Raw genomic sequence first — 22072 nt, forward strand, 5'->3', positions numbered from 1 at the left:
AAGTGCAGTTTAGCCATATAGAGCATATGGCCTGGGAGTTTGTCATTACGAACTCCACAGCACCATAATGGCTTCACTGAATACTGGGAAGTTTGGTATCAAACTTCTCAGCACAATAAACCCACACTGATGCCAGTGTGGGATTTATTGAAAAATGCACACAGAGGGCATCTTAGAGATGCGATCCCTGTATGTTAGCCCAACTGCTAGTGTAGAAGTGACCGATATGTGCCAGCCTGCCACTTTCAGATCAGTTTCTGACCACATGGGGTGAGTGCCTTTGTGCACTCTGTGGTAAGAAACAAAGCCTGTCCTGGGTGGAGGTGCTTCACACCTCCCCCTGCAGGAACTGTAACACCTGGCGGTGAACCTCAACGGCGCAAGCCTCGGGTTACTGTGCCCTAGGGCACTTCAGCTAGTAGAGATGCCTGCTTCCTGGACAAAGCCCCACTTTTGGCGGCAAGTCCGATGGGAAAATTAGGGAAAACAGGCAGGAGTGCAGGGGCTGAGGTGACCCCCAACCCCCCGCAGAATCCTCCATCTTGGTTTGGAGGACAGGGACCAATAGGGATAGGAATGTGCCCCCCTCCTCAAAGGGAGTGGGCACTAGGAGGGTGTAGCCACCCTCCGGGACAATAACCATTGGCTACTGCCCTCTGACCCCTAACACGCCCCTAAATCTAGGATTTAAGGGCCTCCCTGAACGCAGCTCACCAGATTCCGGGTGACCTACTAGAAGAAGAAGGACTGCTAAGCTGTAAACCCCAGCAGAGAAGAAGGAAGATGACAACTGCTTTGGCCCCAGCCCTACCAGCCAGCGACATGTCCAATGGGCCTAGTGACCTCTGCCAACTCCAGAGGACTGCCCTGCACCCAAAAGGACCAAGAACACCTGAGGACAACGGCTCTGTCAGAAAAACCCTACAATGAAGGACTCCCACCTCACTCCAGATGCATGAGTCCTGACTCCTGTTCACCCAACAACCATGCCCTGTGTCCAGGTGGTCCACCGATTAGGAGCAAGAGCCCACCCTGGGTTGACCCCACAACAGCGCCTGCAGAGGGAATCCCAAGGACCCACCTGACCGCGAGCTCTGGACAAAAATATCTGACGCCTAAAGGACACACTGAACCCGCAGCCCCCAAGCTTTGGAAAAACCAACCCCCGGTGCAGCATCGACCAGCTGGTGGCCCTCCTCCCTGTCCAGCCGGTGGTTGGCCCGAGAAGCCCCCTTGGGCCTTATCTGCAGCCTCAGAGTGACCCCCGGGGTCCCCTTATAGAGTTACATTGAAAACCCGACGCCCTGTTTGTACCCTGCACCCGGCCTCCCTGGTGCTGCTGAGTGTGCGTATTTGGTGCCTACTTGGGGCCCCTCCATTGCACTCTTGAACCCCGTGGTCTTCCCTCCGAAACTGCAGGTACTTACCTGCCATCAGACCAAGATCCAAGTGTCTCCTGTCTCCATAGGAGCCCACGTTAATTTGGTTCCTCTTTGACCTCTGCACCCGACCCGTGTTGCTGGTGGTGGGTGTTTGGGGTTAACTTGAACCCCCAACGATGGACTACCTACAAACCGGTGATAAGAACTGTAAGTTGAATACTTACTTGTAAAACTGTACTATCTTTTCTTCCCCCCCAGGAACTGTTGAAAATTGCAGTATCCACTTTTAAAATGGCTTTTTGCCATTTTAAGAAAAACTGCATACATTGTCAATTCTATTCAAAGTCCTGATCATATATAAGCAAAGTACCTTTTATTTTATGTACTTACCTGCAAACTGAATCTTGTGGTTCTTGAAATAAATTAACAAAACATATTTTTCTATATAAAATACTATTGGTCTAAAGTTAAGTAATTGAGTGTGTGTCTCTTCTATTGCGTGTGTGTGTGTGTACAACAAAGGCTTAACACTACCCTCTGATACGCCTAACTGCTCGACCACACTACCAAAAATAGAGCATTAGTATTCTCTATTTCAGCCTCTGTCAAGCCTCTGGTGAATCCTTGGACTCTGTGCACACAATATCTCATGTTGATATAGTATATACAGAGCCAGCTTCCTACAAATGGGTCTTGCGTTTGCTCCAGGTAGAGCTATTAGTGTTGTAAATTCCTAAATGGACTTTTCTTGCCACACAAACTGAAAACTAAAAGTAAAACAGTTGACATAATAGAGCCGATTCAAAGCGCCGCGAGTGCGAAGAAAGAGACAAAAGGAGAAAGAAGTTTGTTCGCAGTCAAAGTTATCGACAAAAGTGGAGTCATTCATGTAACGGGGTCGATGGCCAAGGCGGTAACAAAACCACCCTAAGGAGGGACAAACGTAAAGCAGTTACCAGCGAAAACAAAGGATTTTTGAAAGGCAAGACCAGGAACGAGTGATTGTGATGTGCTTGTGGTGGATGTGGTTAAAAGCCCAGATACATACTGTAAAGAAATGGCTCCCTGTTGCAGTTACCCCCCACTTTTTGCCTGATACTGATGCTGACTTGACTGAGAAGTGTGCTGGGACCCTGCTAATTAGGCCCCAGCACCAGTGTTCTTTCACCTAAAATGTACCGTTGTTTCCACAATTGGCACAACCCTGGCACCTAGGTAAGTCCCTTGTAACTGGTACCCCTGGTACCAAGGGCCCTGATGCCAGGGAAGGTCTCTAAGGGCTGCAGCATGTCTTATGCCACCCTAGGGACCCCTCACTCAGCACAGACACACTGCTTGCCAGCTTGTGTGTGCTGATGGGGAGAAAATGACTAAGTTGACATGGCACTCCCCTCAGGGCGCCATGCCAACCTCACACTGCCTGTGGCATAGGTAAGTCACCCCTCTAGTAGGCCTTACAGCCCTAAGGCAGGGTGCACTATACCACAGGTGAGGGCATATGTGCATGAGCACTATGCCCCTACAGTGTCTAAGCAAAACCTTAGACATTGTAAGTGCAGGGTAGCCATAAGAGCATATGGGCTGAGAGTCTGTCAAAAACGAACTCCACAGCTCCATAATGGCTACACTGAAAACTGGGAAGTTTGGTATCAAACTTCTCAGAATAATAAACCCACACTGATGCCAGTGTTGGATTTATTAAAAAAAAAATGCACACAGAGGGCATCTTAGAGATACCCCCTGTATTTTACCCAATTGTTCAGTGCAGGACTGACTGGTCTGTGCCAGCCTGCTGCTGAGAGACGAGTGTCTGACCTCATGCGGTCAGAGCCTTTGTGCTCTCTGAGGACAGAAACAAAGCCTGCTCTGGGTGGAGGTGCTTCACACCTCCCCCCTGCAGGAACTGTAACACCTAGCAGTGAGCTTCAAAGGCTCAAGCTTCGTGTTACAATGCCCCAGGGCACTCCAGCTAGTGGAGATGCCCGCCCCCTGGACCCAGCCCCCACTTTTGGCGGCAAGTCCAGTAGAGATAATGAGAAAAACAAGGAGGAGTCACTGGCCAGTCAGGACAGCCCCTAAGGTGTCCTGAGCTGAGGTGACTCTGACTTTTAGAAATCCTCCATCTTGCAGATGGAGGATTCCTCCAATAGGATTAGGGATGTGACCCCCTCCCCTTGGGAGGAGGCACAAAGAGGGTGTACTCACCCTCAGGGCTAGTAGCCATTGGCTACTAACCCCCCAGACCTAAACACGCCCTTAAATGTAGTATTTAAGGGCTTCCCTGAACCTAAGAATTTAGATTCCTGCAACAACAAGAAGAAGGACTGCCTAGCTGAAAACCCCTGCAGAGGAAGACCAGAAGACAACAACTGCCTTGGCTCCAGAAACTCACCGGCCTGTCTCCTGCCTTCCAAAGAACTCTGCTCCAGCGACGCCTTCCAAAGGGACCAGCGACCTCTGAATCCTCTGAGGACTGCCCTGCTTCGACGACGACAAGAAACTCCCGAGGACAGCGGACCTGCTCCAAAAAGACTGCAACTTTATCCAAAGGAGCAGCTTTAAAGACCCCTGCAATCTCCCCGCAAGAAGCGTGAGACTTGCAACACTGCACCCGGCGACCCCGACTCGGCTGGTGGAGAACCAACACCTCAGGGAGGACCCCCGGACTACTCTACGACTGTGAGTACCAAAACCTGTCCCCCCTGAGCCCCCACAGCGCCGCCTGCAGAGGGAATCCCGAGGCTTCCCCTGACCGCGACTCTCTGAAACCTAAGTCCCGACGCCTGGAAGAGACCCTGCACCCGCAGCCCCCAGGACCTGAAGGACCGGACTTTCACTGCAGAAGTGACCCCCAGGAGTCCCTCTCCCTTGACCAAGTGAAGGTTTCCCCGAGGAAGCCCCCCCTTGCCTGCCTGCAGCGCTGAAGAGATCCCTTGATCTCTCATTGACTTACATTGCGAACCCGACGCTTGTTCTAACACTGCACCCGGCCGCCCCCGCGCCGCTGAGGGTGAAATTTCTGTGCGGGCTTGTGTCCCCCCCGGTGCCCTACAAAACCCCCCTGGTCTGCCCTCCGAAGACGCGGGTACTTACCTGCAAGCAGACCGGAACCGGGGCACCCCCTTCTCTCCATTGAAGCCTATGCGTTTTGGGCACCACTTCGAACTCTGCACCTGACCGGCCCTGAGCTGCTGGTGTGGTGACTTTGGGGTTGCTCTGAACCCCCAACGGTGGGCTACCTTGGACCAAGAACTGAACCCTGTAAGTGTCTTACTTACCTGGTAAAACTAACAAAAACTTACCTCCCCCAGGAACTGTGAAAATTGCACTAAGTGTCCACTTTTAAAATAGCTATTTGTGAATAACTTGAAAAGTATACATGCAATTGAAATGATTCAAAGTTCCTAATGTACTTACCTGCAATACCTTTCAAACAAGATATTACATGTTAAATTTGAACCTGTGGTTCTTAAAATAAACTAAGAAAATATATTTTTCTATAACAAAACCTATTGGCTGGATTTGTCTCTGAGTGTGTGTACCTCATTTATTGTCTATGTGTATGTACAACAAATGCTTAACACTACTCCTTGGATAAGCCTACTGCTCGACCACACTACCACAAAATAGAGCATTAGTATTATCTCTTCTTACCACTATTTTACCTCTAAGGGGAACCCTTGGACTCTGTGCATGCTATTCCTTACTTTGAAATAGCACATACAGAGCCAACTTCCTACACATACCAAGTAAAAGCAGCGCTTGCACGCTGCTGTGCTCAACCTTAAAACAGGCATGGCGTTTAACATAGCTGAACACTGATTCTCAAAATGGAAGCAACATGCTGATCTTACGTTCAACTCCACAGACCCCGCCTGCGGTCGACATCCAAAGTAACAAGCATTTGCAATGCAATGGGTCTCACATTTTCTCGAGTTAGAGCTATTGTCTTTGTAAATTCCCAACCGGATTTTTCTTGCCACGTAAATTGAAAATGAAAAGTAAAACATTAGTTAACATAAGCAAGCTGATTCAATACTCCATGAGCGTGAAGGACTGACACAAAAGGAAAAAGAGGTTTGCTCACAGTCAAACATATCGGCAATCATGCAATTATCCATGTAACCGGGTCAGTCTGCAAGGCTGTAACAAAACCGCCTCTTGGCGTACAAACGATTTTTGAAAGGCAAGCCCACGAAGGAGTGAAAGTGGTGGGCGTGAAGTGGGCGTGGTTAAAATCCCACAATACTTACAACAGGTGAATGCGCGCTCAACCTAAAAATGTGGTACTATCAGGATTTCCTGACCTAAACACTAGGTGGTGGAACAGTGCAATCCATATGAATCTAGAAGAGTTTGACCTTGCAAAACAATTGTTGTGGGTAAGTAATCTGTTTCTTCTCTTTAGTGTGTAATGTCTTCCAGTATGAGTTGCTATTGAAAAAACTACTGCAGATGTTCATCTTTAAGATCACCTCTAGCATTTGGTTGAACTGGAAATTATCAGACTGTTGATCTAGAATGATATTGTCTGTTTCCAACCAAATGCTAATGTGTCTCCTTACAATTTATTCAGGTGTTTGAATTCAGTATTAAGGAAAAGCAGTATACAGAATGGAGCCGGAAGGTGCAGCAGCACGGGCTGCACAAAGACTGGCTTGAGCGGGACACTCCCATCACCAATATCGCATTCAACCCGAAGCGGCAAACAGACATTCTCTTGAACGACACCTACATGTTGTGTGTCATCGACAAGTCCCTGGTGAGCTCTGATTTCCACATCGCCATCCGTCGCCTTGGTAAAAGCTAAGATGGCAGGATATAGCCAGAGCAGGCAGGGTTTATGAAAGGTCAGGTGGCTTTGCTGCTGAATTGCTAGAGTAAGCCAATGTTATCTAAGAAAGTGAATGTCCTGCCTTCCATTTGCGAATTTTGTGTCCTTAATCCTGTATTCCTGTTCAGTTAAAGAAAAGAAAGAAGATTTGGATTTGGTTGTGATTTTGTACTTTGAAACTGTGCAAACATTTTCCATCGAATGAACATATGGGGAGTGGTCCCTTGTAGCCACGGCAAAGCAGTCATAGATGGATGGGAAATGTCATTCTTTGCTAAGCAGTCAGCATTGAGCGAAGTGTCACAGTGGTAGTTACTTGATGGTTATACACCTGCAGCTCGCTGGGAACCCTCACTGTGGTGTTTGTGAGCCGTGGAATCACAGCCAGGTGATCCTCAGTTTGGTGTGGGTGCAGCGTGGAATGGTTGTGGTTCTACACCAGCAGTACACTGATGAACCTTAGGGTGGTCTCGTCGTTGATCCATTGTGGGTGATGGACCTGCAGCTTACAGATGAGCTTCAGAGTGCCTTTGTAGCATGGGGGGGGGGGGGGGGGGTCCCAATCCTGCAGTGTACATGGTGAATGCGGGTCTGTTTCATCACTGTAGACCTGGATGCCGGCTAATAGCATTGTCATGAGCAAGCCACATTTAACAAGGAGGAAGGACGATTTGCGTTACGGCAGACCAATGTTCTTACCTTGTAAATGCATCTTAGTTATTGTAACTAGTGTTCTAGGTAGGAATCAAGTTAAGCATCTTGAACGATATTAAGTGATCTTCATTTTCTTCTAAATTTCCAACCTGTAGCCACTGCCTGATGATAAAACCCTGCTGCAGAATCAGATGACCCTCCGGAGCCTTTCTGAGAGTGCGAGGAAAGCATCTGCACACGCCTTCAAGATATCCAAGGCATATCAGGTAAGAGCGCTCTTGTGTCAGATGGATGACTCCCACATTCTCTGATCGCTTAATATTGCTTCCATGGAATCATGCTAAAACATCCACACCCTGCTCCTAGTACACTGCAGCTGCATCCAAACCCTCTTGTGCACACGCCTTCAAGATATCCAAGGCATATCGGGTAAGAGCGCTCCTGTGTCAGATGGATGACTCCCACATTCTCTGATCGCTGAATATTGCTTCCATGGAATCATCCTAAAACATCCACACCCTGCTCCTAGTACACTGCAGCTGCATCCAAACCCTCTTGTGCACACACCTTCAAGATATTCAAGGCATATCGGGTAAGAGCGCTCCTGTGTCAGATGGATGACTCCCACATTCTCTGATCGCTTAATATTGCTTCCATGGAATCATCCTAAAACATCCACACCCTGCTCCTAGTACACTGCAGCTGCATCCAAACCCTCTTGTGCACACGCCTTCAAGATATCCAAGGCATATCGGGTAAGAGCGCTCCTGTGTCAGATGGATGACTCCCACATTCTCTGATCGCTTAATATTGCTTCCATGGAATCATCCTAAAACATCCACACCCTGCTCCTAGTACACTGCAGCTGCATCCAAACCATCTTGTGCACACGCCTTCAAGATATCCAAGGCATATCAGGTAAGAGCACTCCTGTGTCAGCTGCATCCAAACCCTCTTGTAGTCTGCCCACAGTGTAATTCCTTAGATATTACCAGAGCCACGGGAATGAAGCGATTCTGTCTTCTTCCTGGTTTGCACATGTTTATGGATTTGCCTCATTTTCCACCACTTACTGCATATTTTGCAGATTTCCACAAACATTTACTTCATCTCAAACTGCTCAAAAGTTACAAAACAAAGTGCAACAAATGGTAGTGTGCAGTGGCAGACCCCTTTGAAAGGGTAACTGGTTACCTTGTAATTGCTGAATGCTGTGTTCAGGTGTTAAACAGGTACTACTGATGTGAAGGGTTTGCCTGGATGTCATTAATGTGCATGTGCTTCATAATCTGGGCAACCCCACCATATAAGTTGGCCATCTATTGCTGCATAATTCCAGCGCCCCTGGCCATTGTACATCTTTGTAGGCATTTGCTGTGGGGACAGTCCGACATAGATGTTAGATGCACCTTTGAGTTTCACACTGACAAATGCATCTTTGCTCCTGATTGCATGTGGGGGTCACAGAGGGCACTGAAGCCCCCGAGCCTTGCTCTTGCTTTCTTCAGTAGCCACTTTCAATTGAATTACAGCGACAGAGGTCTGGCCATACCCGGTTTGGGACGAGGGTGAGGATGCAGAGGATCCACCATGTACACTTACGTTTGCTCCCTAACATGTGACGTCATCCCCTTGTGATCTGACCCCGCATTAGACGTGTGTTTCTACAGTACTAACGCTTTCGATACTCAAAGAAGAGTGGTGTCAAAATACTGCTGTTATACAAAGGTTGTACTCTAATCTGTATTTGCCTCGTCTTTTTGCTCAGTGATTAATGAAACCAATAAAACTTCAGTGAAGAAAAAAATAATTACAGTTACAGCAGACCGAAAGTGTTCAGCGCCTCCTTTCTGTAACTTTCACTCCATTGTAAATAAATCAAAATTAAATCAATTTTAAAAAGTGTTAAATCACATAAATAATAGGATTGCAGAGTTCCAGTTAAATTAAAGTTGGGACTAGTGGGTTGTTTGACCTCTTATTTTTTTATTTATTTTTTGTGTTTAGATTGGGTTTTCTGGCAGCTTGTCAAAGCCAATATATTAAAACGTCCGTAGTTAGGTGGTTGTGCAGGGCGAGAATGAAAATGCTGGTTGTGCTGAATTACATTTAATTTACTAGAATCTGAGCGTTTTTATTGTCGTGATCAGATGACAGATAAATCCTTCTCAACAATCCCGTTTTTATGCACCTAGAGTAACATATGGAGCTCCGATTTAGGAATGATGACTCGCTGCAAGAAATATATCTGCATTTAACCGTAAACCAAAAGCAAAACCTTTCAGCACCACATACCCTTGTGGGTGATACTGCGCTTTACAAATACACGTAACGTAACATCTGATACATGAAAGGCACACATGAGGTTATTGTTTACATGGAAGAATTCTACGTAGTTTCTCTTACCAATTCTCACCTGGCTTGTTAAAAAGGGATCATGTTCCAAGACATATCTGGCATCAGCTGCTTGACTTTACCCCTCGAGGCAGTAACCTACTAGATTGGTCACCTCTGCTTCCCTGTCAAAGAGGGATATTTTTACCTTTATATTTGAGGTTGACACCCCTCTCCAGTGAGTAGCATGCCAAAGAGATTTAAAGTTTTAAATTCAATCATTTTCCAAAATATTCAGGATCGCCATGGGTAACTGTCTCAAAAAATGGCTCCACACCAGTCCTTTCAGTCGTTTGGTGTCTTTTCTTGATTTGGTGAATTTTCCTCCAGCCATTCTTGAAGACTTAAACAAAATAATCACTGTAAATGTTCACAAACAATGGCTAATCCTTTCAGATACATGGAAAAATGCAAACCGTACACATGTCCAAGTTGGTGCATGCATGTTTCTATACTTTTCAAAACTGTCTCGCAAATTTTAAAGTTTGTGAACAAATTTGGAAAGTGTGAAAATGCGAATACATAAACTCTGTACACTTGCACTGCCAATATTTTCCGTTTTGTTCAATAGATTATCCATTCTTTGACGGCATTTAACATATATATTTCTGATCATCAAAATCACGCCAGAACGGAGGTTCCCTACAAAAAAATGTTTGAACATGAAAGAAAAGTCGACCTGGATGGCGTGGGCAAAGGCCACACCCTGCCTCTCCCACTTGTTACACACATCACATACACATACATGCCACAGGTGATAAAAGGTTGTAATGTACTCCAGTGTAAACAAAGCCGACATTGCAAAAAAACATGCACTGGTAAACATAAATTTCCCTCTCAACAAGGCACAGTTTTTTTTTTTTTAATCTGCCTTGCATGCGCATCACCATTTATGGTGCACTTGACAAACCAAAGGAAAACAGACATTAGCGAACTTCGATTCAAACATAACACAACGTTGTGCCTCAGCCTATGAAGCGTATACCACTCTAAAGGATTTTTACAAATATCAGCCATATAAAAAATTTCGCAAATTAATGTTTGATGTATCCAACAGTCGGAAAAATTTGATAAGAGACCATATTTACAAGGCAGATGTGTGAAAACACAGTACCAAAGTACTGTCATATACTAGCATAAAATGAGGACAGCTCTTGACCATAACAACGAAACTGACCAATCGTCCTCAATCTCACACATTTTAATACCAATACTTCCTCACACAAAGGAACAGTTGCACATTCACCATTCGCTCCCACTCCTGCCAATCAATAACACTGTTATTCACTCTCGTATATACTCTTACTAAGTCTCTCACATCTTTTTTCCACATTCCAAAAGTGATGAAGGAAATGGGAGGTAAAGATACATGACTATTAGGTGGGTGAATTAATTTTAAGGTAATAAATTAACCTTCAATCTTATTTCCGCTTCAACTTTAGGTTTGTGCTATCCACAATTGTCATGTGCACACATGGTGAATTTGCCCCATTGTGCTCAAACAGAACTTCCAGAGAAATAGATTGCTGGATCCCCCACAAGACCACTGGCTGGACAGCCAGATATTGCTCTTTCTTTCTTGAACTCGGTCCACTCTTGTTTACCTTAGTAGAGAAGTGAAAAGGATTCACAGCAAAACCACTTTAGGTCACTTTCAGCAGGCTGCATCACCTTTCACCTCACAGGTCGAGGACCATTACCTCCAACCAATGTGTGTTCCAAATTGTGGAACACGTTACACCCTACCCATCCTCTGTCTATCCAGAGATGTGCCACCCAACCAACACCTTCCGAAGGACCACTTGTCCTTAATCCAAGGAGGCATTTAATCTCTCTTGGCCAGGGGAGCCATAGAGAGAGTGCCAGCATCAGAGATCTGGGACTGGCTGTTATTCCCATTATTTCCTGGTTCCGATAAAGGCCAATGTCTTTTGCCCCATTCTAGATCTTCACCATCCGAGCTTATTCCTCCCGAAGAATAGGTTCATAATGTTCACTCTGTCCCAAGTTCTGACTGCCCTGAATCCAAGAGACTAGATGATGGTACTGGCTTTGTAGGATGCCTATCTTTACATTCCCGTCTTGCAGTCCCACTAATGTTACCTGAGGTTTCAGGTAGGCCAAGAGCATTTTCAGTTCTTCCCTTTGGCTTTACCATTGTATCTCAAGTGTTCATAAAGGTTATGGTGGAAGTTGCAGCTAATCTGCAGAGGTTGGGAATATCAGTCTTTCCATTTCTCAACGACTGGTTGCTGAAGCCAGACTCCCCCTAAAAAGCTGTGAACAACCTCCAGACGATGGCCGACTTGTTGATATAATTGTGTGTTCCTATCAACATACCAAACTCACACTTGACTCCTTTATAATGACTCCTCTTTATCAGAGCCATCTGGATACAGTGCTCTTCCAGGCCTTCGCTATATTTCAATGAGTCCATGACATCTGGGCTATGAGCTGATGATTCAACCTTTGATCCAGGTCTCAGGGAGAGTGGATCTGAGGCTTATTCGCCTCTTGGCCACCTGCATTATACCGGTAGACCACGCAGGTGGCACTTGCAGACTCTGCAATGGGACCTAAAGTCGCAGTGGCTTCGAAACCAAAAAAAACCTCTCTTGCATCTAGGTGTCTGAAGAGACTGCAAAATACCTACAGCGGTGGCTGCTTAGCTGCACTTTGACCATTGGAAAACCTCTTTCCATACCCCACCCAGAACTAACATTTGTAACTGATGCATCATTGCTGGGTTGAGATGGTCATTTGTGAAAGATTAAGATCAGAGGACTCTGGTTTCTGGCGGAGACCCATCTCTACGTCAGTTATTAGTGTTACCGGTGATTTGCTTGGCAAAGAAGGTGTTCCTTCCGACCATTAGGGAGAACCGGCACAGATTCTTACAGATAATACAACCACCATATGGTAATGAAACAAACAGCAGCATGCAGTCAGTCCTGTGTCAGGAGGCTGTACATCTTTGTAAATGGTTTAATACTCAAGGCATCTTCCTGGATACACAGCGACGTACAGGATCGTTAAACAGCAGGGCAGACAAACACGGATGATCTTGCCTAGCGGGTCACAAATGGCACTTTCACTCGAAGATGGCACAGGGCATATTCCAACAAAGGGGAGAACCCTGGCTTGATCTGTTGAATCTATATGCTCTCCGATTTGACAGCACCTATGAGAGGAACTCCTGTTGCAGCAGCAGGGCCAGGTCCTGCATCTGGAACGTGCACAATGTCCACCTCCATACATGGAGATTGAATGGCGATAGTTGATAGCTTTCAGTATTCCTCACAAAATAGTAAGTGTTATCTTGGCAGCTAGGTGGCCCTCCACCAAAACTGTTGAAGCAGGATGCTGGAAGAAGTTTATTGTTGGCTGTGCCTCCCATGACATTTAGCCTTCACATGCAAAGTTGTCTGACAATTTGTTGTTTTGTCTTTTTTTTTTGGCCCATCAAGGCCTGGCTGTGGTGACAATTAAGGGTTATCTTTAGGCCTTCCTACATCTGCCTGATCAGCTGTCGCCAGTTATTTGTTGTGATGGATTTTGGGACAGGATTGATTTATATGTTCCCACCAACACCTTTTATGATGCCGCAGTGAGGCCTTAATTTGGTTCTCACCTATTTGATGTGCACTCCCTTTTAATCTATGTACAGCTGCTTCCTATGTCTCCTAACTATGAAGACTGCGTTCCTCATTGCATTTACTTCTGCTCTGCAAGTGAGTGAACTCCAAGCCCTGTCTGTTCATCAGCCAGACACATCCTTCTTCCTCGACAAATTAGTCCTCTGAACACCATGGTCTTTCTTCCCAAAATTACTCATGCCCTTCCACATGGAAATTCTTTCAACCTTACTGGCTTTCTACACCTCACTTCAACCTTGCAAGGAGGAGGAAAGGCTCCACTGTCTTGACCTTACCAGGCCATAAGTTTTTACATTGATCGGACAAGAGACTACCAATCGACAGTCCACTGTTTAGGCTGTTTGGGCTGCTTGGGTTCTTAGAAGGGTAAAGCAGTGCAGGAGCAAACCATTTCCTAATGGGTAGTATTAGGCATACAAATATGTTTTGGGCTCACCTAGAAGAAGCCCCAGAAAACTTGTGCGCTCATTTATCTAGAGCAGTGGCTGATACCACTGTGCTGGTGAAACATGTACCAGTCCTGGATAGCTGCCACATGGGTGTCCCCCTTCACATTCATAAAGTACGTTTGTTTGGACGGCCGGGTCTAGCAGTACAGATATTACACCCGATCTGTCCTGCAGGAGTTCCTGGTTTGAGTCATTCCAACGACCCACCACCAGGGGAAACTCTGCTATGGTATCCATTCACAAGCTGAGGAATCTGCAGTTATAAGTTTCTATCAGAACAAGCTACCTACCTTCGGTAACATCTTTTCGGGTAGAGACTCTGTCTAACTGCAGATTCCTCACCGACCCACCTTCCTTCCCGTTCTGTGTAGACGCACCTTCCTTCTGTTCTGTGTATGGACTCACAAAGTCCATCAGTAAGATTGTAAATTAGAGATCAGTGCACTGGCATACTCTTATTTCTGTGGGCTCCACATACAACAGTGTGGCAGAGATCAGAAAGGAACTGACTTGAGCACAAAGGTGGCACAGAATATAATGGCCCCAGTGTCCTATCCGGGGCGGATGATTCCCAACAAAGAGCAGCACATCACACACGTGATTTGCGATTAAATATATTCTAAATCCAGTATGATGCCTAAGGAAAGTCACAAGTTGAGGAATGTGTTGTTAAATGGAGTCTCTACCAGAAAATGTGTTACCAAAGGTTAGTAACTTGTTTCAGCCTAAACTACTTCAGTCCCCTTACAGTACTTACGTGGGTTTGACTATGCAGTTTAATGCAGTTAAATAATTCTGTTTGAGATAGAATTGCTGCAATCTAATTTTCCTGTAATGACAAACACTCAACAATATTTTAACAACAGTAGCTCGATTGTAAACCTTAAATTGGTTGGGTCAGTGATCTATCTGGTGTTTTTAAAGAGCCCTTTTCTCACTGGTTTGTTTAGTCTCATTTGTACCTGCTGCTATGTTTTGTCCGTGCCAGAAGTCAATGTGCCACATCATTTCTAACCTCTGCCCCCTTTCCGTGGAACTTGTTAATTCCATTAATGTCCATGAATAACTTGCTTGTTTCAAAAGTGTTTAACTCTAGATAAATTAAACATTTTTATTGAGAGTATTCTTTCTGAGTACTTTTATGTTCAAGGCATGTGTGGCTGTAGATACATATGCTTTGCATTCTCCTGCCATCTATTGTTGGGTCCGGATGTGTGAAAGTTGTTTTTATTTGAAGAAGTCTTTCGAGTAACAAGGTCGAGTAACTGCTCCTCTTGGTGATAGTGCGCATGGACATCAACTCCATTGTTAGATTGTTTTCTCTGCCATCAGGTTCGGACGTATGTGCCTTTGTTCTGTTGTTGACTCTGTCTGCATCGTTTTGGTTTGTTTTGACCGCAGCCCTTGTAGGGTTTCGCCCTTCACGACTTTCAGATTCTATCACAGTCTTCCAAGACTGCTGGACTGGTGATGGAATGGACACCCTTCTGTTACTGCCCCCATTGCCACATGAAGTATCCCTGCACAAACCAGTACCTGATCTGTAACCTGTGTTTGTCACCTGAGCACAGGAAAGCGGACTGCAAAGCCTGCAAGTCTTTCCACTCAAAAAAGACCGTTTTAACGTACTAAGGAGTAAGTAGGCCACCCTCAACTATCGGCTGCAGAGGAAGAGGCATTTTCCATCAAAGGTAGTTCCGACTGTGAAGTTGACCTGGAAATGGATGACATTACGCTGGCACAGCAAACTGTGAGTATGGTCTCCCTCACCCCATACATCGCCCAAATCCCTCCAAGAGACACTCTGCCCCTTTGGATCCACAGTTGAAGGCCTTCTGTCCACCCCTGCCTTCCCGCCATGGTCAGCACCGAGCAGCTAGTCGGGACGCCCGCCCGTCCACCCTCCGGCTCGGCACCAAAACCTCAATCGAAGCCAAAGCTTTCATCATTGACTACTCCGGCCCTGGAACATCAGCCAGCACCTACTCGACCACCAATGCTGAGCTGACCATTGACATTGACATCCACCACCTCGACGCCCAACAGAACGTCGATGCTGAAGACGAAATCAGGCTCGGAGTCGAAATGTTCAACACCGACCTCCAAGCCTGGTTCCGAAACATCAGTTGAGCCAATGCTACATAGACTCCAAGAACAGCTGGATGAGAAAAAAAACAGATCCACACCCAGCCCCACATCGGATGCGTCCTCACAAAAGCTTAGACTCAAACGCCTCCACCACCATCTAAGAGGAGGCCAACTTTTTAAGAGGCTTTGGTTATGTCAGTTCCTCTCACACAGAGGAAAGGAGTGGGCAAGGCCTTTGCCCCTTCTACCAGCCTCGCTGCCTCCACCACCACCTCCTGCGTCACCAGCTTCACCATCTCCACCCCCCTATGGAGAAGATCCATTGGACACATTACCACAATGGTCTCTTCAATCAAACACTGCCAGGTATGGTGGAATATAGGATACATTTGGGACACTACCACAAGATGACTCCTGGGATGTGTATGCTGCTGATCCCCCTGCGGACACAGACCCAGATTTATACCCTGTTTGCCCTTCTCTTCCTGATGATTCTACCTCGTACCAGGAGGTTATATCCAGAGTTGCTGCTCCAGAACAGTGGAATTACATAAAGAGCCACCCCCTCATTCTGTTTCTGGTTCAGAAGCTCAGGCAAATTTCCCTCAAAATTATACTAGTGGCTCCCACTCGGTCCCATCAGCCCTGGTTCACAACTTTACTGGACCTCTCTGTGGTTCCCCACAGGAAGCTCCCCAACAGGCTGGATCTTCTCACTCAGAAGCATGGAGGAATCAGACACCTAGATCCCAAAGCTCTGAACTTGGGGATCTGGCTCCTGAGGTCAGAGCTTTGGTTACCTCAGCCTTCCACTTGAGTGTATGGCCATCCTTTAAAGAAGCGCGTAGGTCTACCACCTGAGCATAAGCATACTACGCGGCGAAATCAAAAAGGTTTGTCTGTTATTGTCATTCAAAACCTGTTGATCCTTTTAAAGCTAATGTACAAGACTTTGGCCCTCATTCCGACCTCGGCGGTCTTTTTGAAAGACCGTTGAGGTTCCGCCGGGCCGAAGACCGCCAGTGTTGGCAGTCTTCTGCCAACCATCTTATGACTGGTGGCAACCCGCCTCCATTTTTTGGACGGAGAGCCGCCAGCAGCCATACTGGCAGTCGGCAGTGTAGTGGTGGCTGCGCCTCCGTCACCGCCACATCATCAGAACACCGCCCACCAAATTACGTTCCAGTATTCGGCGTGGCTGTGTTCTGGTGACGGGGTGCTAGCGGCGGAGCAGCCCCCATGGATCCCGTTCCCTTCCGGACGACCACCGAGGCAGTTAAGGTGATCGTCCGACACGGGAAGGGGGGTGGGGGGATGTTGTGTGGTGTGTGGGTGATTAGGAATGTGAGTGTTTAGAGGGGGCGTGTGGGTGCGTGTATGTTTGTGGGGGTGATGTATGTAACGTGTATGTATGTGTGCATGTATGTGCGCGGTGTGTGTGCGTGGTTGGGGGGTGGGGGGGTGGCCATGGAGGTCGGGGGAGGGGAGGGGGCCTACAACCTTTGAGGGGTGGTAGGGGGGGGTCGTGGTTGTTGGGGTGGGGACTCCAGAGAGGGGGGAGGGAGAGACCCTTATCAGTGCCAGGGAACGAATTCCCTGGCACTGATAGTGCCTACCGCCATGGATTTTGTGGCGGTTCAAAATCCACGAAATCCATGGTGGTTTGCGGGGTCATGATCCCGCAGGCGGACTAGTGACGGCCGCTGGGCTGGAGACTGTTGCGGACGGTGTGGAACATTGGCGGTTTGGCATGTGCCAATGTCATAATGGGGCGGTAATTACCGCCAGCCTGTTAGCGGTCCTACCGCCAACATTGCACCGTCTGCCAGGGTTATAATGAGGGCCTTTGTCTGTTACTTGCTTCATTTTAAGAATCTGGACTAGTATTCACTTCTGTAAGACTACATCTTGCTGCAGTGGCTGTCTATCTACAGAATAGGCAACAGATTTCTTTATTAAAAATAGCAGTTATTAAAGCCTTCATGGAAGGACTCGAGAGTTATTCCACCACGGGTTCCACCTGCACCCTAATTGGAACCTTAACATTGTTTATAAGTTACTTTTGGGCCTTCCTTTTGAGCCCCTACATACATGCCCCCTTCAGGTCCTTTCTTGGAAAGTAGCATTTTTAGTTGCTATCACTTCAATTAGACGTGTTACTAGCTCCAGCCTTTAACCTTGGAAGAACCTTTCTTCCATCTATACAGAGACAGGGTGTTTCTCCGCACCAACCCCAGATTTCTCCCTAAAGTTCTCTAATTTTCACCTCAACCAAACAATTGAGTTACCGGTCTTTTTCCCACAACCAGAGTCAGTTGTGGACAGGGGTCTCCTCACATTAGATGTTCTATATTGATAGAACTAAAACATTCAGGAAAACTACAAAACTAGTTGTTGCGTTCTCCCCTCTCCATAAAGGAAAGCCTTATCTCTAAGTCAGGCATAGCCAAATGGATAGTTAAGTGCATTCCAACAAGTTATGCTAAAGCCAAAAGAACTTTACCTGCACACCCTAGAGTACACTCTACTAGGGAAAAAAGGAGCATCCATGGCTTTTCTAGGACACATTACAATAGCTGACATATGCAGAGCAGATACATGGTCCACACCACACACTTTTACAAAACATTGTGTGGATGTTTTAGCACGTCAGCAAGGCAGTGTAGGTCAGGCAGTGCTACGTACACTTTTCCAGACAAATGCAACACCCACAGGTCAGCCACCGCTTCTGAGAGGACTGCTTTAAAGTTTATACAAAACATGTGTATCTACAGACACACATGCCTCAAATGGAATATGTTACTTACCTTATTTGCATCTATTCGGGCATGATGTGCTGTAGATTTAAATTAGCCCACCCTCCTCCCGGACATCTGTGGCTCTTGCAGTTTGTTATATTATATTCACATGGACATCTCCTTACTTACACTTATTCTACACGTCATTCTCACCCTCTTGGGGGAAAACAATCAAACAATGGAGATGATGCCCATGCACACTATCACCGAGAGGAATCACTCAACCTCATGACTCAAAAGACTTCTTCAAAGAAAAAGAACTTGCACACACCCGGACCAAACACTAGATGGCTGGAGTATGCAAAGTATGTGACTCTACAGCACTACATGCCACAAGCAGATGCTTACACAGTAAGTAACATATTTTGTTTTCAGTGAGTGACAGACACACAGGGAGCACTGTCGTATAGAGATACCGGGGTTAAAGTTCTGCAAAGTAGATCATTTGTCTGTTACAACATGTTGCCCTATTTGTCCCATGTTCCTTTGTTTTCATTAGTGTCCTCCTTGGGTGTTTTTGATATTTGAGGGCAGAGGTATGAAGGCGTTTGAAGATGTATAGGGTTTTAGAACATAAGTTACTTTTTTTCTAGAATGTTTTATTTTGTGTTTCCCAGCAAGAGACCTAGATTCCTAATAGAACTGTATTGGCAAGCAGAGCATATTCTATGAATGTCCAGACTAAAAACTGAAGCAAAATGTAAAGCATCAGTGCAGCAGCGTACAATCTTACAGCGTGGAACTCAACAGAAAGATGATGTGTTATCTCAGCTGTCCCAGCATTTGGGAGTAGCTCATGTGGAGGACACCACCAGAAATGGAAGGCCTCTTAAGAATACCCGAACGGTAATTTGAGTCTACATGACATTTGACAGGGCACAATTTAACAAGTGTTGATATCACCTTTATGTGAGCATTGTTACCCTGCACAGTGCTGGAACAGTGCTATGATCACAGTAAATAGGTCTGTGTGTAACTGTTATTGCTTCTCTTTCTAATGTGCAGCCTCTGCTCTTCATGGACCTGCTCGACAAAGGTACCCTGGTGGTGGTGGAGCGCCCACTGGAACACATCTTGGCACAGCTACCTGCACCCATCAGGCAGAAGAAATTTGGAACCTAAAATCTACCATCTTGTTTATTCGTTGTTTCCAATGACTTTCTGCTACTTTCAAAAACAAAACAAACATTTACTAAAATATATATTTTCAACAACATCCTCCACGTGCTGCCTTGAGTATTTTGTAGGTTTCTATGTGTTGGCTGAACAGCACCACTAGGTGATGGACCCTGGAATAGGGAGATGGACCCTGGAATTGCAGATACCAGAAAGCATCTGCAGATAAGTGGATTGGAGATCTCTCTAAAGCATTGGTCCTAGATGTGCTGACACATTGTGAAAAACAAATTGTCTTCTGGGTGTTCTAATAAAGGCAGCGGTTACTTGCAAGCTTGCTTCAGATCTCTGGGCACTGGAAGACGTGTGCCAGACCTTGTTTTATGTTAATCAGTATGTAAAATATTGACCTATAATGGCTTCTGATTCTTTGTTTGAGGTCTCCATATATGCTCCTTTTATGTTCTCTCTAAAGAAATCAATATCTTGTGTTGATTCTACATCAGCCCTCTTTAACCACACTAGTTCTGTAGGACTTGGCAAAGCCACATTTATGGTGGCTGCAAGGCCCTACTTGGAGTTTGAGTAAATTTCATTTTTTCAGATTTTGGGAGGCTGTATACATTTTGCACTGCGGGAAGGATACATATTATCCCCTTAAACACAGGAATGTTTCTACACATTATTTTCAGACCTATTCATTCCTAGATTTGGGTATATAAAATGAAAGGTAAGAGTGCATATTGATTGCTTTCAAGTGAGGATGGGAAATTGTCAAGGCATCTTTTAAGTACTACCTGAGCCCAGATCTTAAGTGACATTTGTCTTATATAGTTTCAAAATATTAACATACTTAAAATAGCCAAAACGTGTTGTCGGCCCTGATGCACTGCACTATTTGCAGGTCACAAAGCAGTTTTTTTTGTTTTTTTTAACAAAGCTACCGATTTTCAAACTAAGAATATTTTTGCTTTGCGGTGGATGTACAGAGACATCATAGCGGAAATACTCCTGCCTCAGGCATAGTAATGATACTGAATTCCCTTAACAAATCCTACAGATTTGGCGTTGAATGGCGGATGGAGAACTGTGAGGCACAGCACACTCTGTATCTGCTTAGGAATTTGCAGAATGCCAACATCAAGTCTCCTTCCCCTTAAATTACCGGGGCTGCAATTTTTTTATTTTTATTAAATCGTGTGATGTGAAGAGCATTGGGGGGAGCATGCTGTCAGCGTTTTATTAACGCATGTTGCCCAAATTATAAAAGTATAAGCTGCCCCTAATGGAGAACCTCTGATTTACAAATGAATACCACCTCTTTTCGGTTTTGATGTTCAGTCAATATTTTCCAAACGTAATTGCAGTCTCAAACAGTTGATACAAATCGTTGTGAATCGCTAGAAAGAGGGGACATCAGTTTCATGCTGCTTGTATCTACTGATCATAAGGCGTCACAGACATTTGTGACTTGTAAAATACCTATAGTACATTGTAAGTCGAGTTTTTGTGGTTGAAAATGTTGTGAATCCCAGGGTTTGGAACCACAAAAACCTTTAGTACATTGGGGCCCTAAGGTCAGCCCGACGGCCACCCTGGCATGGAATGCCTTTTTTGCTGCCGATTTGAACTCTCTTGTGCCTGAGCTGTTTGAAAGTTGCCCGTAGTTTGGAATACAACACTATTTGCCCTTTAGAAGTTGATCAGAAGGGTCTTAGGTACTCTGCTTAATGTTCACAACAAGCTGCTGGAGTTGCAAGATCAGAGATTCAGGCACCATCACTTGACTGACAGTAATTGAAATAAAAACAGAGAGAAAAATATTACTTTTCACCTCTCCAACTCGCTTAAGGAAACATCTTATTCACTATTTTTACTTTGAGGTCATGATCCATTTTGGGATGCATTGTACCCTCTAGTGCAGAGGTCTTCAAACTGGGGGGCGGGCCCCCCTAGGGGGGCCTGAAGTGATCCCAGGTGGGGCCCCAGACTCTGCCCAAAATAAATATTATACAGATAACAGGCCTTTGTTTTAAGCAGAAGCATGTTATTGCAGTCTTAAAAAGGTAACCGGAATTAACTGCAATGTTTAAATAGGTTTAGATATATTTAAACATCGCCATTTTTATAAAATAATTGTGAAAACTTCTGAGGGGGGGGCCCAATGATTTTTATTTTTCAACTGGGGGGGCGCGGCATTAAAAAGTTTGGAGACCTCTGCTCTAGTGTATCATATCTTTTGCAGTGTGTAGATTGTTTCAAGGGTACAAGTTAAGCGCATGAGTTTGCATATTATTGAGGCTGGCCTTGTTCAAGATGTCATGCTTTATGGTATTTGGTTCAAACCTAATACTATGTTGCATTCCTGATGTTCGTGTAGTTTGTCACGCCTCCAGGGTTAGCCTCTGTGGCTCCTGAGAATAAGGCAAGCTGGGGTCAACAAATTCTATCCCTCTAATCTTGGTATCACTTAAAGATTCCTCCACTATGGCAAATCATTGTTGTGAATAAGGACACATTGTCTAGTCCTGCTCTTCAAAGGACATATGTTTGGCATATCTAGCTAGTCCATTGGTCCAGTTTTTCAAAGCCATATAGATGAACTTGTCGCCTAGCCCAAGTTTCGTTAGCACTTCCTCTAAGAACATCCAGCCCAGTCTGTTTATTGTTTTAGTGCTCTGGCCTTCTACATTCTAGTTCC

The 22072-nt window shown here is 45.6% G+C and overlaps 1 protein-coding gene across 4 annotated transcripts in view; it reads left to right on the forward strand.

The window, feature by feature from the left end:
• The window catches only part of UTP4 (UTP4 small subunit processome component), a 200902-nt gene extending 181198 nt beyond the window's left edge, over positions 1-19704 (forward strand). For all 4 annotated transcript variants that reach the window (XM_069218642.1, XM_069218643.1, XM_069218641.1 and 1 more), the window contains 3 exons: positions 5959-6144; positions 7026-7136; positions 19261-19704. In XM_069218642.1, the coding sequence (XP_069074743.1) occupies positions 5959-6144; positions 7026-7136; positions 19261-19377 (414 nt within the window). In that variant the 3' untranslated portion in view covers positions 19378-19704. The remainder of the gene's footprint in view (positions 1-5958; positions 6145-7025; positions 7137-19260) is intronic.
• The last annotated feature ends 2368 nt before the right edge of the window (positions 19705-22072 follow it).

The sequence above is a fragment of the Pleurodeles waltl genome, chromosome 12 (assembly GCF_031143425.1).
Source record: "Pleurodeles waltl isolate 20211129_DDA chromosome 12, aPleWal1.hap1.20221129, whole genome shotgun sequence".
Taxonomy (NCBI): Eukaryota; Metazoa; Chordata; class Amphibia; order Caudata; family Salamandridae; genus Pleurodeles; species Pleurodeles waltl.